The sequence below is a fragment of the Equus asinus genome, chromosome 1, assembly GCF_041296235.1.
Source record: "Equus asinus isolate D_3611 breed Donkey chromosome 1, EquAss-T2T_v2, whole genome shotgun sequence".
In the NCBI taxonomy this organism is placed as follows: domain Eukaryota; kingdom Metazoa; phylum Chordata; class Mammalia; order Perissodactyla; family Equidae; genus Equus; species Equus asinus.
In genome coordinates, this window is record NC_091790.1 from 27,348,022 (window position 1) to 27,368,403 (window position 20,382).

Sequence of the window (20,382 nt, forward strand, 5' to 3'; positions counted from 1 at the left end):
TTTCTTATGAGATGTCACCCTCCAAAATTACTTTCAGTGTCTAGCATCTAAGACCCCCAAACATGAACTTTAATGGTTTTTATTATCTCAGAAAAAATATTAAATGAGTTAAAGTGTGAAAAGTACCCAGAATAATGCCTGGTACATGAGTAAACGTTACCTCTTATTTTTCTAAAGAAAAATGTTATCATTATTATGGGAAAATTTAACCATCAAATAGTCTTTCTATGGGAGACAATGCTATGTTAGGAAAGTTCTTGGAACCTGTCGTCAACTCAAATAACGTGCTCCTACTAATAGGGCTCACCCAACATAAATATTACATGTACAGGCTTCTGTACCCTCATTACTTACTTACAATGAGAAATTGCTCCACAAATAAAAGAAGAAAGCTTTTGTCATCCTACTAATAATGTACCTACATTCTTATCCTATAAGAGAGTGATATAAAGGCAATAATACTTTTCAAAAGTAGGTCACTAATTGAGTTTGCTCCCCTCACAACACTTCCTTCACAAAAATAAACAGGCTTTCCCATTTAAGGGTTTGAGCAATGTCTATGTTTATTATACTAAAGTAAATGAGTTATAAATTATTTTTATATTTTGTGGTTAAATAAAATTTCTAACAAATAACAACCTATTTTTATTAACATAAACATTACAATTATTTAAAATTAAACTGAAAAAAAGGCTTAGGCCCAAATCTAGGATTTGGAAATTAATACTTACTGCAGGTACCAGTAATTTCTTCACTTCCTCAACGGCTCTCTTTAATTTGATCTCTGCTCTGTTTTGAGCGTCTTCCACAGTGATCAGTACATGTAAATCTTCATTGAGATGCTCCCAATTGGGCTTGCCTCTATTTTGCTCCTCCTAGAAAATTTACAAAGTACACTATTACAAATTTTTCTTTTCAAAGAGAGAGTATATCTTTCATAATACCCACTTGTTGCCAAGTATTTGAGCTATGTTTTGCATATTCTTCCATGATGACTGATAAATCTTTGAATTATTTCCCTGGCAAAAAGCCTGGGTGTGTGATTACTGAATCAAATGAGAACTAATTCAACAGATATTTAGTGAGCACTTCCTATGTATTAATCATGGAGACAGATGCTAAGGCTACAACAGCGAGCAAGGCAATCTCAACCCCTGCAGTGTTCTTAGGCACTAAGAAACTTCTGTATGGTGTCCTCCTTAGGTTCTCAGGAAAAGCATGGTATTATTTTTGTATGTTACTTACGAGTTAAGTAGGTTATCAAGGTTAATTTAAGCAAGTCACTCGTCAAGGTCACACAGTTAATAACTCGACAATTTAGGCGCTGAATCAGTTTTCATTGTCAAATTCAGTCATCTTTTCAATTTGTTACAACTATTTTTAATAACTGGCTAAATTCAAGATTAGGAAAAGTATTTTGCAAATAGACATTACTGTGTAAGAGAAATGCCATTTGTTTTAAGTATTTCAAGTAGTAATTACAGAAACATTTCACTATAATCACAGTAAGAAATAAATGTTTAAGTATAGTTTAACTATATTTCCATTAGACCTTACTTTAAAATTAGTGAACTGTAAGGTCAGTCTTTAATTATATCCACCCATAAGTACTAGTTTAATAGAGAATATCTATGTTGCATTTCCCTGATGTCTTCAAATCACCTAGTGAGGAATATCCCTAGCATGGAAACACTGGCAAGCTACAGGGAGTTTAGAAGTAGAGTTGGCCACATTTCCCTCTTACCTAAGATATAAGAACTTCAGAATTGCTTCTTGTTTTAAGTTTTAGAGCTAATAAGATATTTATAAAACATAATTTATAAATCTACATTTTTAAAAAATTTTAAAAAATAAGAATATAAATTTATAAATAATATAAAAATGGCATAAATAAATGCACCTAGTTCAGTGTAAGGTACTATACATAAAGAAAAAAAAACACCTGTTGTTGCTGAATGTTCATCTTAAAGGTCACTATTTACTAAATTATGAGATTCCAACCAAAGAAAATAAAACTAGTATAAATTAACAAAACTGATATAATAAAACACGTTTCTACTACCATTCCCATGTTTACAGAGGCCACGCTAGGGAAATCTAAGGAGCTGGTCAATAAGGATAGAAATAAGTTCCAAGTCAAGTATACGCTTCTGCCTTTATTTTCTGTTAATGCCATTAAAATGAATATGCATCCAAATGTTGTGAGGGGAAACAAAAAACCAGGCAAAGCACACCATCCTAGGGTAGGCCATCTACGTGTTCCCAAAGAGTGAACTCAGAGTCACCACAGCACACTCACAGGAATACAACAGGGGATGTGAAATTCCAAGGGCAACGACAGTCAATGTCTGTCAGACACCATGCAAACTCCCAGCTCAAAATATCTGAATTTTTCAACATTATATCATGCTACTTCCCTTTTGATGATGTCATATCTTTGCAATGCTAAGTTTTCAGCGGTTGATGAAATAAAAGGAAGTCCATGCAAAAATCAATTTGGAACAGGAAAAGAAGGTGGTGGTAGTGTCCAATCTGATTCTCAAGTTTGAGAATTTGAACAGTGCTCAAGAGAAACACACATCTCCCGTTAATAAATAATGTGGTTATTTATGAATAAAATTTAAAATTTTTTTCAATTTAAGTTGTTTTGATATAAACGCTAATTAAGTTGCTTGGAAGTAACTATTTAATCAAATAAAAAACTACTAAGTAATTCTCTTTGCCTAGGGGACACTATGAAAAACTGAGAAACGAAAGAGTCAATGAGTCAAGAAATTGGCACCCTCAGGGTTATCTGTATGCCAAAGAATGTAAAACATATATATATATATCTACTGTGGCAAAAAAAAAAATCAATTTGTTAAACTCAGATTTTAATTTTTATGTTTGAAAGTGTTGACAACATTTACTCACCAAAATTTGTGTTTTTACTTTTTTAGCTATTTTTGGAATAGAGCTAATAAATAAAAAAGTTACTTGTACTATTTGATGAACCTAAAAGTGTGTCTATATGCATATGAATAAGGGACTTCTGCTTTTGGCTAAGATAAAGTAACATGAACAAGATTCACTATCGTGCCTGAAACAACCAAAAAACAGGCAAAACAACCAAAAAACCATTCTCAAGCCCCTGGACCTCAGGTGATAAGGACAGTAAGGCTAAGTGATGGCAAATCAACGAGGTAAGTCCCACTATTGCCCCAGCTCCCAGGCTTGGGAGTCTCCAGGCAGTAGCCCTGGGAAGAGTGCCAGGCTAACATGACTCCTTGGGTTGAGGAGACTAAGCTGAGAATCCAGGGACACCTAAGTAGCTAGAGTTCACAGAAAAAGAGTACTGGAAAGAGTGGCACAGAAAAAGAACTCTGGAGACCTGCACAAGGTCTACTCCAGCATTCAGCTGATGACTGATCAGTGCATGCACGTGAGGAAGCACTGGAGGCCAGGAAAGAACCATCCAGAGGATTCAAGGTACAAGAGCCAGGTTCTCACACAGAGCCAGCAGGAAGACTTCATGATTCACAGCGGGTATAAAGTGCACAGGTCTCGCCTCAGTGGTGGGAAATAATTACACCTGCTCTGAGCACTGTTCAGTACTACCTAAATCTTAAAAGAAGACCTCAAAGGAGCAAACTGTTGCCAACTAATTTAACTGTGTCCCAGAACAAAGCTCAAGAATACTTACAGGAACACGAAATAACCACATAACAAGGTAAAAATCACACTATCTGGCAACTAATCAGAAATTAACAGGCATGCAAAGAAGCAGAAAATGTAATATATATAAGAAAAATCAATCCATCGAAACCAACCTGTAACTGACACAGATGTTGTAATTAGTAGACAGACACTAAAAGCTAGTACGTGTGCGTCAGACACTAATGCGTACAGATACTAATACAAGGAGAACTGAGGAACATTTATAACCCAAAATATTTAAGAAAGGTCTAAGAATAAAAACTAAAATCATAAATGACTTGCCACAAACTTTTATACAAGGAGAAGACAAAAAGCCAGAGGATTTAAAGGAAATAATATTACTTACATGATAGGAACAGAGAACAAAGTTGTAGTATAACTTGACATTGTGCTTTATTGAAGGAATAAATTTTGGAGTTGTGAAACACCTTGGTAAATGTATACTCTTAATTAATTCAATAACTTAGGTGTCAGTTAAAAATACAAAAGTAAAAGAAAGTTATACTATCTTACTGTTTGCTTCAAAATAAACAGTTTTGCTTACAGTTCTAAAAACAGTTGAAAGAACAAAAACATAGAAAAAGATGGTGAAATTAATGCAATCATGTAGCTTCATTCCCTCCTAAAATTCTCCTAAAATACTGTAGAGTTTAAAATGTACAATCTCATAAGGAAGAAGAAAATGGGAAAGGAAACAATGTAGGAACTAGAAAGCAGATGGCTAAGTAGTCAGGGACTGACTTAGTCAACCCCAGGAGAGGAGGAACCAATTTATATTGCAGACTTCCCCCAAAGGCCAAGGAAATTGGAAGCAATGGAAACAGGGGCAAGGGTAGGGCTAAGAGTGGAAGATTGGCTGAATTCTCATTAAGGAGCAGCTGAATCTCCACATCCCTTGTCCCCAAAGAGCTAGCTATCTGGCACTCTCTAATTCCCAGCAAAAGACTAGACACATATTCCTAAAAAGTTCCCCTTTCTGGAACTGGGTTTTGAGGGGCAGTTGATGGGATCATTTACACACTGAAGGCTAAGGTGTCCAGCCTTCACCCTGATTCTACACTCAGAGCCAAGGCAGCCCAGCCCACACAATGGGGCAGGACATTGAACACCTTTCTGTGAGAAGTCTGACCAGCCCAACAAACGGAAAACAACCTGAAGAAAGCAAACACTGAGCAGGGAGAAGAAAATCTCAAAAATCCTCAGAGAGTTAAAAAAAGATACTGAATCCTTAAAACAAGTAAAAAATGCTATTAAAAGAATTCAAAATATACAAAGGAACTCTTGAAACCAAAAATATGATAGTAGACATGAAAAACTTAAGAGGAGTTAGAAGATAAAAATTGAGGAATTCTCCCTCCAAGTAGCAAGACAGAGATGGACAGTGGTAGAGAGTAATATAAAAATTAGAGATCTAGTTCAAGAGGTTCAGAAACTAAATGACAGATCACCCACCAAGAAAAACAAAAAGGAAGCATAAGGGAGAAAAAATCATAAACATAATACATACTTTTAAAACAGAACTGAAGGATGAGAACTTCCAAATGAAAAGGGACTACTGAGTTCTCATACAATGAAAAAATGAAAACTAAGAAGGAACAACTAGTAGCAAGGTAAGTACACAATGTAGCAACAGGGAACCGATAACAAAAGAATCTCTCACAGAGCAGGAAGCGACTGTGGTGGTGGTGGCAAGACAGCAGAGGGGGAGACAGAGACCCTGGGTTTTCCACACCAGGCCTTACAGATACATACTTTTAATCTACGAGCATATCAAACTTCGTTTAAAAAAAGATTTTAAGATCATTCTATCCAAAAGCCACATTTATCCAATTGTAGTCCATTCTAACTTAAGAAGAGATTAAGTAAATTCCTTCAATAGTGAGTTTTGAGCCTAGTAATTATTCAACATAAATATAATTTCTCCTGTGTTCTCTTTCTGTTTCTTATCGAATGAAGGCAATCTGGAATTGGCAAATACTATAGAGAAGTCAATAAAACATATCCACAAACGTTCTCTTTTAATCATAAACAGACAAGACATAGAATAAGATTATAGGGTGCCTAATTCTATACCCTAAAATACCTACATTAAGAATCTACTCCCCAAATTTCTCTCTTCAATATTTTGGGACAAAAGAAAGACTGAAATGAAGCAGAGAGGAGGGGTAACAAAATGGATATAGACCAAAAATGTTGTATCTCTTAGAAATTGTGATCTATGAGGCATTAATTTCTTTTTACAGATGTATTTCAAATAATATTTCAAATATTTCAAATAATAACAATCTTAGCTGAGATACTAATAGGAAAAAATAGCTCATTATCATGAATTATGATATCTATTTTAGTGTTACCCAAACCAATGTCATTTCATGTTATGTGCCACCAAATCTTCAGCAATAGAGAAGAACATGGGATTTTTTGCATCAACATATTCCTAAACATACATTTCCAGCACAGTCCTCCCTGCTGACTTCTAGACCTCCAACTTCCAAGTGCCAACTTGAGATGTGTACGTCAGTGTTTTTAAAGTGCTCTCAAATGAACACATCAAAACGGGAGTTCATCATCTCCCTTCTCCAAACTTGTCCACAACTACGTCTCAGTTATTACTGATCTTGAATGAGTTTTCTGAAAAGCATGGATTTTTAACACTTGAGCACAAGCACCAACTGGTTTTGTAAAAAATCTTTGAAATGCAGTCATAAGCTTATTTGTGCCCTGACAGAGAAAGACTGCTGTACATTCACGCACCCATTCACTTTAATCCACACTAACTTCAAGTGCCATTTCTTACTCACTGTCCCATGATATGCTTATATTCCCTCCATGTTGTAAATAAACCAGCCTATTCCCAAGTTTGCGAATAGTTTTTTTGTTTGTCAATAGTTTTAAGTTTAAATTAAGCAATTTATTTATTGCCTAGGTCCAGGATGCCTCTTCTTTCCCCTTCTTTAATAGTGACTTTATCTTTTGTTCTAAGTATCATACTGTAGCTTACTGTTATCTATGCATGGTCTAATTCTAGCTATTAGAAAGTCTGATCCCAGTTGAATACCAGAACCATGTCTCATTGATGTTTATACTCTTGACAGTATGTATACACTGACTTTACACATATCGAGCACTAAATAAATACTTACTGAATTGAGCAACTGAGCTTTTATTATTGAGCATCATTAAAATCAAATATCAAATTGTACATTAATAAATCGCAGCTTTCCCCACAGCGTTCTGCCGTATTCAGTATCACTCTGTCTCTGTCTATAGAAACCTCCATACCATCTCCCTTAATCATGAATCTTGGGCTCGGCCTGCTGTTTTCTGACTCCTATTGAAGTTGCCATTTCCATTTGACAATCTTGACCTCCATTTTTTATTCTTGTTCTCTTCTCTTCTAGTCACTCTCCCAGATTTTCTACAATCATGCTCACGAAGTCTGAACTCCACATCCCTCCACAGCTTTTCCTTTGCTCTGTCACCTCAATACTACCTTATTTCAATGTATCAGAAGAACGGAGTATAAGGGAAGAATGGGAAATAAGGGTCAAAGTCTTTTTAAAACTCCAAGACTAAACTTATATCTTACTATAACAGAGCACCACAAAGATAAATTATATATAAGAAATTACTGTGTGTATAAATATGCTCAAAGCTCAAAACCGCTGACCTTGGATCTTTTGATTTGAGGGAGGCTGAAATGACAAGAGAGCTCTTAAGGAAATGGAATATACTTTACATAGTAAATTAAAGTTTAGTAGCATATAAAACAACTTTATAATACCATTCATACTTCATCATAGAGCAGGTAGACAATTACCAACGATACTTTATTATGGTCTATATTCTTGGCAAATATATTATAGAAAAGTAAATTTCAAATAACTCAGTCTCTCAGGTGACGCTAAAGAAACTCGGAAATGAAGATGATGATGATAATGATAGCTACGCCTTTTTTAAACACTTATTGCTTGCTGAGTACTATGCTATGCAATAGAAAGACATCACCTCATTCAATCCTCCTAACAGCCATGTGAGTACAGTACCATCATTGTTACTAATTTGTTAACGAGGTCGAGGCAGACATGGCTTGTCCAAGTCACATAGACAGTAAGTGTTCTACAGCCAAGCTGAGGTACCCAGGCAGAACAACTTTAGGGCCTGCATCTTAACAACGAATTCCTAGTACAAGACATAACCTGCACGAGAGCCCTAAAATTAAGGAAATTGCCCTAAAACAGCTTCACAAATTAGTGAGAGTCAGAAACAAAACACTGAGGTCTCGAATCTTTAAGAATTTTTTTCTACTTTACCATTTTACCTTTCAACATTCTTTTGCATGGAATTCTAAGCAGATCTTGTCCTCACAGAGTTTTAGAGCTGACAGGGACTTAGGATGCAGATAAACAAACAGATTAATTGATTATTTGGTAAATCTGGGCTTTGTTTTTTTTGTATTTGTCCTGTCTCCTAATTCCAAGTCAAGTGCTCTTTCTCTCTCCTAAGTGAATTCCTGAATAAGTCCTGTGAAGAGCAATATCAAATATGAAAAACAATATCAAGAATAAAGTCAAGAGAAGCACCTGGTAAAAGAGATCTCTTACACCTACAAAAATGCTTTTTTCCTGGATGACAGAATTGCCTATCAAATTTCAATGACACAAATATACTAAAATGATAAACCTGTGACCACTTAACACACAGAATTCCTCCATTCACTAAAGTTTTCAATAGATGAGATTCTCAAAACTAAAATTTAGTCTTAATATACAATGCATATATCCAACATTATGCTAAGTCAGGGCTAATTGAAACCATCATCCTGAAAGAAGTTCTAACCATTAGTTTTAAATAAAACATCATCCACTTCATTTTGGAATCTGCTGTTTACAGGGATATAAAAATAGTAAGTAAAAAACACTCTCAACATTTGAGAAAATACTTTTGTTTCTGATTAAAAACAAAAACACCCGATGAGTCGCTGCCCTATGAAGTTTTAAATTAGGCTCTAATTACAGTATCTGTTTGAACAACAAAGTAATTCTATAACATGAAGTATCAGAATACACTGATTGTCCCAACTCCTGCTGACAGACTCTTTTAATTATACATTTCTAATCAGGAAAATGAGCACAAGACTTCTCCCCCTACTGTGCTCTTAATGTGAAAGTTCATGTGCCAAAACTTCCTAGATAGGAATTCCAAAAGTGTTATAATATTTAAGCAAACCACGGTTCAAATAACACACTTATGAATATATACATTTGAAGCCAAGTGATAAACTCAGACATGTAACCATCAGCGATTGTACCTACAATCAAATTAGCTTAAGAAATGTTGATTGACAAAATGGACATAAAGTAGACTTCACAGTTTAATTGCTAACTGACTCTAGTTATAAAGTTGAACTCAAAAATTTTTTTAACCTGAACTTAAGTCCAACAACAATCATGTTTTCAAAGCAAATTATTTTCTAATAATATACGAAGAACAAAATAATTTTATCTCATCTAGGCAAGCCTTTATAGGCAGCAAGAATCTAACAAATGCTTATTAAATTAAGCACAATGAAACATATTTGCTAAATTCAAAGAACTTTCATTGTTTTATGTCAAAGATTTTCCAAGTTATAAACAAAAGGACTATTCTTAATACTTTTCCTTCACAAGAAAAACCTATCTTCTACACACCCACAGCCAACATCATACTCAATGGGGAAAAAATGGAAAGCCATCCCTCTGAAAACAGGAACAAGACAAGAGTGCCCAATCTCATCACTCTTATTCAACACAGCACTGGAGGTTTTGGCCAGAGCCATTAAGCAAGAAAAAGAAATGAAACCAAACAGGCAATGAAGAAGTGAAACTCTCACTGTTTGCAGATGACATGATTTTATATATAGAAAACCCTAAAAAAAAAATCCATCAGAAAACTATTAGAAATAATCAACAACTACAGCAAAGTTGCAGGGTGAAAAATCAACTTACAGAAATCAGTTGCATTTCTATACTTCAATAACAAATTAACAGAAAAGAACTCAAGAATACAACCTTATTTACAATCCCAACAAAAAGAATAAAATATCTAGGAATAAATTTAACCAAGGAGGTCAACCTATACAATGAAAACTACAGGACATTATTCAAAGAATCAATGATGACAAAAAGAAATGGAAAGATATTCTATGTACATAGGTTGGAAGAACAGTTAAAATGTCCATACTACCTAAAGCAATCTACAGATTCAATGCAATCCCAATGACATTCTTCACAGAAATAGAACAAAGAATCCTATAATTCATATGGGGCAACAAAAGACCCCGAATACCAAAAGCAATCCTGAGAAAAAAGAACGAAGCTGGAAGCATCACAATACCTGACTTCAAACATACTACAAAGCTATAGTAATCAAAACAGCATGGTATGCGTACAAAAAAAGGCACACAGATCAATAGAACAGAACTGAAAGCCGAGAAATAAAACAACAGATCTATGGACAGCTAATCTTCGACAAAGGAGCTAAGAACACACAATATGGAAAGGAAAGTTTCTTCAATAAATGGTGCTGGGAAAACTGGCCAGCCACATGCAAAAGAATGAAAGTAGACCATTATCTTTCACCATACACACAAAAATAAACTCAAAATGGATCAAAGACTTGAAGCTAAGACTTGAAATCATAAAACTTCAAGAAGAAAATATAGGCAGTACACTCTTTGACATCAGTTGTAAAAGGATTTTTTCGAATACCAAGTCTACTCAGACAAGGGAAACAAAAGAAAAAAGAAACAAGTGGGACTTCATCAGACTACAGAGCTTCTGCAAGGCAAGGGAAACCAGGAACAAAATGAAAACACAACCCACCAAGTGGGAGAAAATATTTGCAAATCATAATATCCAACAAGGAGTTGATCTCCATAACATATAAAGAACTCACACAACTGATCAAAAAAAAAAACAAACCAACAACCCAATCAAAAAATGGGCCGAGGATATGAAAAGACGTTTTTCCAAAGAAGATATACAGATGGCCAATAGGCACATGAAAAGATGCTCAACTTCACTGATCATCAGGGAAATGCAGATCAAGACTATGCTTAGATATCATTTCATACCTGTTAGAATGGCTATAATCACCAAGACAAAAAATAACAAATGTTGAAGAGGTTGTGGAAAAAAGGGGAACCCTTATACACTGCTGGTGGGAATGTAAACTGGTGCAGCCACTATGGAAAACAGTATGGAGATTTCTCAAAAAAATTAAAATTAGAAATACCAGATGACCCAGCTATCCTACTACCAGGTAATCAGCCAAAGGACTTGAAATCAACCACACAAAGAGACTGATGTACCCCTACGTTCACTGCAGCATTCTTCACAATAGCCAAGACATTCAAGGAACCCAAGTTCCCATCGACTGATGATTGGATTAAGAAGATGTGGAGTGTGTGTGTGTGCGCGTGCACGTGTGTGTGTGTGTGTGTGTATAAATATATGGAATACTATCAGCCATGAAAAAGACAAAATCGTCCCATTGCAATAACATGGACGGACCTTGAGGGTATTACATTACGGGAAATAAGCCAGACAGAGAAGACAAATACCACATGACTTCACTCATATGTGGAAGATAAACAAACACACGGACAAAGAGAATAGATTAGTGGTTACCAGGGGGAAGGGGATTGGGGGGTGGGCACAAGGGGTGAAGCAACACATTTATACGGTGAGTGACAAATAATAATGTACACCTGAAATTTCACAATGTTATACACTATTACGATCTCAATGAAAAAAAAGACAATAACAGAACATCAGAAACAATTTGATGCCAGTATTTCCCCCCATGATTGGGAATGATCCAAGTATGTTCCCTATGAATACTTCCATTCAGCATGGTACTGGAAGTATCAAGCAATTAAATGAAACAAAACAAAGTGATAAGCACTGAAATGGATAATAATTATATTATATTACTCAGATTATACAGTTGTGTGCATAGAAAATCCAAAATAATATAAAGATGTATTACTCAAATTAAGAAGGAATTTCAAATGTCATTGGATACATGGTCAATATATAGAAATCAACTGTATTTCAGACTTCTGGTTCTGGATCAAGATGATGTACATGAAAGTCTCCCCATTCCTTGCCTTTATATCAGCAAGCCTGATTTATACTTCTGACCTTCAGAATTGTAAGGTAATAAATCTGTGTTGTAGTAAGCCACACACACACACACACACAAACAACAACTATTTCCTACAAACACAATACTAAATAATTGCCAGGTATGTTCTCCTTCCAATTTTCATATGTTAATTCCATTAATTTAACTGTAATTAATGTGTGTCTGAACTAAACTTATGTACTGCCAGTTCTAGCCAAATAATACTGGTCTGTCTCAGTGATGATCAAAACTAGTAAGATTTCTCTAGATCAGAGCTGCTTTTAGTATGCAGAAAGAATTTTGGATGCGACTGAGAAGCTGAATATGATCCTGATGATACCATAGTTAAGGTTGAAAAGATTGAACTAAATATGTGCAAAGAGTTTCCCATAAAAAGATAAAAACAAACAGGTGATTTTTAATTTCATTTCTCAGCAAGTTTAAAGATCACTGTCTGGCTAACGTTTAACAAAAACAGAGAGTAGGAATAGAAATAAAGAACTTGCGGGAAATCTTTACTTTGGGCTGAGTTCCTGTTTCTAATGCTCACTTACATAAAAGTAGTTATTGCCCATGGAAGCATGAAATACTTCTTTATAGCATTAATAGAATCCTTTCACTACCCATATGTGAAATTTTGTATACTGGGTCTTATTCTCTCCACTATCTAGCAGACATAAGAAAAGATTATTAAAGACAGAAAAACAATCGTTTGTTTTAAAATGTTAAATTGGAATATTTATTTGCTGAGGGTACACCAAGAAAAGATTTTTTTTAAAAAAAGATTAAAAAAAAAAAAGACTAACATTTCTACTTATACTCATTTTCCTTCTCAAATCACCAAAACTCAATTTCAAAAATCATCTCAATGAAATTTTCCCCAGGTCCTCTCAGACAGGATATTTCCTGTATTTCCATTGTATCATTTGTTCTTTTGACATAGTAAGTCTGATGTGTATCGCTATCTAAAAAGCTTCAGCAAGTCTGGAATCAGACTCATCTCCATATCCCTTAGCAATGACTATAATATAAACGCCCCATAACCGTTTAACATTTACTACTGCACAGAATGAGACACAAAAATAAAGTCACAGCTAATATTATTAATAACAAAGTAACATACACAGGGTTTTGTACTCAGCATTTTGTATCTATAAAGTTAATCAATCCTTTTAAACCTGAGAGGTAGGTATTATCATCATCGATTTCTTCTTTAAAAATGAGATAAGCTAATGGGCAGAAACTTTACTCAACATCACTCAGCTAAACTGACCTGATATCAGACACTTCTGCCTTAAACACCTGACAGCTAACAGTATACTAAGTAAGAAGACAAGAAAGGTTAAACATAATATTTAAAAACCAAAATAATAAAAAAGATTAAAACTATTTCACTGAAAACAATAACAAGAAACGAGATGATTATTTTGACAAATTCACCTACAGGATAACTTACTGCCTCAAGCAAAGACCATCACTAGGTCTGTGGATGACAGTTTTAAGGAAACGGGAAGAGGGTGGCAGCTCCTGGTTCACTGTTAGAGAGCTCCATTTGCCCGAGGGAATTTATTCAGAAAGTAAGTTCTACAGACATTCAAAACAAAAGGAAACAATTATTTGTTTTAGAATATGATTTTTAAATATGAATTTTGAATATTCATTTGCTGATATTCTGAAGGAATTTATGATACTACACTTACTAGCCACTTACTAGCTGTCTAATCTTGGGCAAAATATCTGAACCTCGGTTTCCTCATATGTAAAACAGATGTAAGTGTAGTATTTATGTCACAGGACTGTGATGAATTCTAAATGTGTTAGGTTTGTACAGCACATAGAAGAGTACCTAGCATCTCGTAAGAGCTGTGAAACTGACATTACCATGGTTTGAACAGCCTATCTAAAATCAAAGAGCGATAAATGATTATAGGAAATGACATAAGCAGGAATACAGAGAAGGGATGACTGAATAACAGCAAATAAACTGACATGACTAGAGGTTATAATTTACAAAAATGAACTGGAAAAGTACTTTGGGGATAAAGAGTACGAGCTTAAGATAATCTATTTTTAATTAGTCAATAAAAAGATATTAAACATATTAAATAAAAACATGACATTATTTTAAAGTATACTTTTTAGGAGAAAGAAGCTTAAAGGATTTGGGGTTGTAGACTGGAGGAGAGCTCAGCTGATCAAAAACACTGGACTGCCCTCCATACAGGGTTTGGATTTGATGCATAATAAAGGAGGATGACTATAGTTTCCCAGGAAGAGGAATAAACCATGATTATTCCATGAGCTCTACACAATATAGACTAAAAGAGTAGTAAAAGGAATTTATAAAAAACTGATGAAATTGAAGAATGAGTTCAAATATTACTTCTTCCATAATATTTTCCCAAGTTACCCTATCAGAATTCATCTAAACATTCATCATATTAGTCTGCCTTACTTCCTGAAGCAAGAGATCACAGCCTAATGTTATGTAATTAGGATTTCCAAATGTAAGAGAGCAACAGCACATGGTTCATTAATGTTATGGTCCGTTAGGACCGTAAGACAGAAGACAAAGAGCAGCTCCATTACTTGTAGCTGTTACTTTGCTATGTTCCACTCAACCTAATGCCACTGTGGAAATTTATAGCATTCATATTGCCCAAATATTAATTCACAGCTGCCTTCATGTGATCTTGAACCCATCAGTGAGAAACGGCATCACAAACACAATTGTGTAGAATAATAACCTTAACCTATAATTGCTGATTTAAGAATGCATATCTGTGGGTGTATGGGAGAGCCATGCTGTTATAACTGAACTTCGAGATCCTTGGTAAAGAAAAAAAGCACAAAATTTATAATTGTTTTATATTCCATGGGGTTAAGCACCTATCAAGTATTCATATTCACTGACTGATAACTAGAATGTTAAGTTTGCTCCAAGCCCTAAATCATCATTTACTCATTACAGCATAGAGAGCAAATATAAAAAGAATTGGTTAGGTAGGGAGGTAACACAGAAGAAGGTCTCTCCCCACTCCCTACCCCCAAAAAGTGGACAGGGTACATAATATAGTAAGCAATGAACAGACTTCTATGCCAGCCTATTTTAGTGCCTTATTTCAGCCTTATTTCGTTATCTCTGTAACATTAAGCAACTATTTCTATAACCTTGAGCAACTCGTTCATATATTTATTTATTTAATAAATATTTATTGAGTTTTTCTATTACACAGAAGGTAACAGATGCTATTCACCATCTAACTAAAATATGAACACAATGGAAAGCATCTTCTGAGGTACAAAAGAAACTTTACAACCACCATACGCAATCACTGTAATGCTTATGAATTAAGCTACCATTAACAATTACTGTGGTTAATTTTGAGAATGAGCTGCAATTTAAATAATGTAAATAGTAATCATAATTGGAGAAAACACCTTCTTGAAAATGACCCAGATACCTAAGGATCTATCAACCGTCTATATTCTAAAACAATAAATATAAAAATACTAAAGGTAATCCTTTAGTATTTATTTACTAATCCTGAATGGTAGCTATCATTAACCATATTTTACAGATGAGGAGACTTAGAGAAAGTAACTTGTCTTAAGCCTTTCAACCAGTAAGTAAAAGACCCAGAAGGTGAACACAAATCTGACTTTCTCGCACGTCCTCCCTCCACCATGCCACACTGTAAGTATCATCACTGAACTCATCCTTTTTGCCGGTCCACATGAAATCTGACATTATCTCTAAGGTCCCCTTCTTGTCAAGCTGTCTCAAGAGCTCTTTCATCCTGATTTTCTGTAGCAGTCCTAGTCACTGGATTCTTATTAATGACACATTTTTATAGACAACTCTATATATCTACACATCTCATCTTTTCATTTCTACTATGGCTACTTAAAGTTAGGATTCCTGCCTGATACTTCGTAAAATATTCTTCACATTCAGATGTTTATTTAGTGAAACAGTAAGAACCTGGTGGGAAATGGGAGAAAAAAATACCATGTTCAATGAACACCAATTCTACACCTAGTTCAGCTCTCTGGTTTTCTCTATAGAGCAGAACAGGTACCGACAGATCCTCAGTGAACAGAAAGCCCAATGACTACTTTCATGCTGCTCTGAAAAGAAAGGGAAAGAAATACTGAATAAGTAAATTCAGACATCCATAAAAAACGCAAACCTTGTAAACACCCATTGCATTTGGGACGATTTGGAACAGGCGAATTATAGTGGTCTTTCTAGGTTTACTTAGTCAAATCTTCTTGCCAAAATATAAAATTGACATTCTAAGAAAAAAATGAATTTATAAATAGAATTAACTTGACTTTCTTTGAAAAATAGAGCATTTTATTCTAATTGTTCCATGCTGAAAGAAGTGATTTTACTCTAGGCAGTTAGTAGAAACTATCAGACAATAAATGGAACCCTAACTCTCAAAGTCTGCAGCTCACAAATTGCAAACAATTTACATACCTACATGTACAAATTTAACCTTAATGTTGTTAACAACACCTAAATTTACATCCCTTGCTCATCAAAGAAATATAATATCCTTTGATATCCATAAACAAAGTAAAGGCCTTTCTCCCAATAAATACAAAATACTCTCTTCCTTAAAATATTCAAATGGTTTGCAATCATTCTGAAAAATATATTCGGGAAACCTGGATGACTACTTTAGAAATGAGACTGTGGCTCCCCTCAGTTATGCCCAGCTTTGGAATAAAACAGAACATGCGACCAACGAAAAATTACTTCTATGTAAAACAGTGTTTTGCAAACGTGCTTATCTGAGCCACTTCTAATCAAAATCTATACTTGTCCATCTTGCCGGTAAATGGGCAGGCACGGTATCTTATTATCTTTAGCACTTAGCAGATAGCTTATCACAAAAGAAACTTTATTAAATGTCTATTGAATAAAAGAATTGAGAAATGAATTAATTTCAGTTTGTGATTTGTTTTTCCTAGAAAATAGGATTTCTCTAGCCAGCTTCTATAGTTCCCTTTCCATTTATGACTCAGACAACTCTCCAGATAAGTTGAATTCTAATAAACTGGAACCTTGTTTAGATATCTTGTTTCTGAATTACTGCTTTCCTTCACATTAAATGTTAAAAGGACTTTGTACACTAAATATATAAAACTGATGCCAGGAAGAAAAATACAGAACAAATTGGACAGGAGCAGGTAAACCTATCTATTAAATATAAACTAAATACAGTCCAAAAATGGACCAGGTAACTCCTAAGTGATCTTAACCTTCTGGAAATAGCTGTGTATCTTCTAACAACATTTAATTTAATTTAACTTTTATTTATTTATTTTTTTTAAGATCGGCACCTGAGCCAACAACTGTTGCCAATCTTCTTCTTCTTCTTTTATTTTTCCTCTTCTCCCCAAAGCTCCCCATTACATAGTTGTATATTTTAGCTATAGGTCCATCTGGTTGTGCTACATGGATACCGCTTCAGCATGGCTTGATGAGTGGTGCCAAGTCCGTGCCCAGGATCCGAACCAGCGAATCCCCAGGCCACCGAAGCAGAACACAAGAACTTAACCACTTGGCCACGGAGCTGGCCCCAACATTTAATTTTATATCCCTTGCTTATCACTGACATTATTCTTTAATATCAATAATTGAAATAAAGTGAGCTACTATTTAAGAAGAAAAGTTAGTTATCTGAGTGTGTCAACTTAGCTAGGCTGAACTACAGCTGCCAGAATCCCATCCTAGTGTGTTTCCAGTTAGGGTGAGCAAAAAAGTGTATTCTTCCCAAGAGTTGGAGGACAAAAGGGAGGCAGTGGGGTCACTTTTGTAGCATATACCCACTTTCTCCCAGCAATTCAACCAAACACTAATCTAGGTGTGACTGCGAAAGGATTTTGTAGGCATAATTAAAGTCACTAACCAGCTGACTTTACTCAAAAGGGAGATTATACTGGGTGGGCCTGACTTGTTCAACTGGAAGCCTTTAAAAGAGGCACTAGGCCTTCTCTGAACTCAAGATACTCCAATACTCCAAACATCAACTGGGTCTACAGATGCTCTTCCTTCCCCCTGGATCTTCCTTCCTGACTGCTCTGGACCCTTGACTAGGAGCAGGTACAACTGTGTAAGCCAATTCTTCATAATCAATCTCTGTGTGTGTGTGTCCTGCCGCTTCTCCAGTTGAATCCTGACTTACACACTTTACATTAAAGTTTCACCTCCATAAAAATTATAAAATAAAATTTAAAGTATCTAATTAGGCCATGAAAGCCATAATTATACCCTATGATATAAATACAAGAGGCTAGCTTTGGTCAGTATGTGTTTCACAGTAGTCATAATATGTTTTGGAGTATTTTTAGGCTAAATAAATTAAAATCTATTCCAGAATGTCAAATAATGTGGACCAAATCCACAGTGCTAAGAAAGAAAGAAGTATTCATTTTAGTGCGAAAAAATAATTTCTTTAATAAACATGTTGGAGTAATCCTTATTCAATAAACATGATGGAAAGTAGTTAAGACAGGAAAAATGAATTCTTCTTGAAATAAATCAAGGCATTAAAGGCATATTGAAAAGACCATAAAACCCCAAATTTAACTAGATACAAGTAATTTAAGATGAATTTTTAGAAATTCTCGACTTAATCCAAAAAAGACCATCTTATAAGATGCAAACGAGACACACAGAGTAGAATGTACGTATGTGTAGCATGTATGCACACATATTTTAACTTTCTACAAATAGTCTGCACTCGTAAGACATTAATAATCCATAGAAAAATATTCTAATTTTGACCTCAACACCCCAGAATACAACTACATTTAGTTGGTTACTGTTCAATCATGAGAGGATTGTCTTTGAAAATAATTTCCTACATAAATGAACAGATTACATCACAATGAGGTGACAGATTTGAGAGAGATGAATAGTGAAAAGCTTTGGTCACGTATTAACTATCTTTGTTATTTAAACAGAAAACAGAAGCTAATTACCCATGCCTCCCCCACAAAATCTCAAGTATTCAATATTTCAAGTGTTTCTTAATAGTTTAATAAATTAGACATAAAATTCCATCTCACATACAGAGTGACTCATCACTATGTCACCATGAAATAAGGGCTCCCTTTCCAACTTGTTCTATGTATTAAAAACATCATATATTTTTAACACTGAAGAGAAAAGTACTTAGAATAATAATTAAAAACTGTGCCCTTTTTTGAACATCACAATTTCAAGACTGAGTAGATGTTGAATCAAGTGTATTTGATCAAATTTATTCCTTTTCATTACTACATAATATTCTCTTATAGGAAGAATCCAGAATTTCTCTCTCTCCATTTATGCTCTTTCCAATTTTATATTATCATAAACAAGGCTGCAGTGAACATCCTCATTCTATCTTCCAGGACATCTCTTAAGGAAATTACAAAAAAGTGGAATTTCCATAGACAAGATCTTACCAAACAAATTAAAAATCCACTATTAATAGACACTGCCAAATTGCTCTCCAAGGTGGCTGTACCAATTTACACTCTTGACCTCAGTGCATGGGACTTTGTGTTTCTCCACATCCTAGACCCAGGTAGTATTTTTATTTTTGACAACTTGATGAGTGTCATATATCACATTATAGTCTCATTATAACATGTATTCTCCTGAATATTAACAAAATAAAGCATCTTTCATGTGTTTATTGTTCATTCAGGTTTCTTGTTCTGTGAGTTGACGATTCACTATTGGATCTGTGGTCTCGTTTCTGTTTTTGAATGAATTCTTTATATATTTTGAACACAAATACTTTGCACGGCCTGTCCTTTAATGGTTTATGGTGTCTTTTGCATAGCAAGGTTCTTTTCCCAATGTACTCATATCTATCCATCTTTCTTTTTGAGTTTCTAGTCAGTAATCTTTCTTTAAAGTCATAAATACACTCTCCTACAGTTTCTTCTAACGGCTAAATTTTTTGCTCTTCACTTTTAGATGCTTAAGTCATCTGGAACTTCTCTTTGCACACACAAACTCAACTGCCCTGTCACTTAGTGAACAGTCACGTCTCCCGCTCCTCTTTTGCCATTCCTCTGCATCTACCCCTTCTTTCCACAATACACACACACATATTGTACTAAAACAGCTCTTAGTCTAATCATACTGGTCTACCTGCTGTCCCTCAGTAATATTAAAAATTAATAAAATGATAGAATTAAATGCACTCAAGGCACTCCTCCATTTTGTTTTACTTTTCTTTCAGAATTGTCTCAATCACCAACGGACAGTTTTACTGTCTTAATTTTGAAACCAATCAATTCAGTTCCACACACAAAAGTTTTATTATTTTTTAGAAAGAAAAAAGAATTTATTAGATTTTATTGACTATAAAGACTGATTGAGAAACAAATGATATTTGTAAAATACAGAATTGAAGTTATATAACTTTTCAAATTTATAGCTCTAAAATTGTTCACTGCATTTTCCATGATTTAAAAAAATATCTCCAGTATTTCTAATTTGGC

The 20,382-nt window shown here is 34.6% G+C and overlaps 1 protein-coding gene across 16 annotated transcripts in view; it reads right to left on the minus strand.

The window, feature by feature from the left end:
* Positions 1-20,382, minus strand: part of QKI (QKI, KH domain containing RNA binding) — a 152,529-nt gene that overhangs the window by 43,172 nt on the left and 88,975 nt on the right. For all 16 annotated transcript variants that reach the window (XR_011506448.1, XR_006521172.2, XM_044761029.2 and 13 more), the window contains one exon: positions 732-875. Coding sequence is in view for 14 of the 16 variants with exons in the window: in XM_044761029.2 (XP_044616964.1) it covers positions 732-875 (144 nt within the window). In the remaining 2 variants the exon portion in view is untranslated. The remainder of the gene's footprint in view (positions 1-731; positions 876-20,382) is intronic.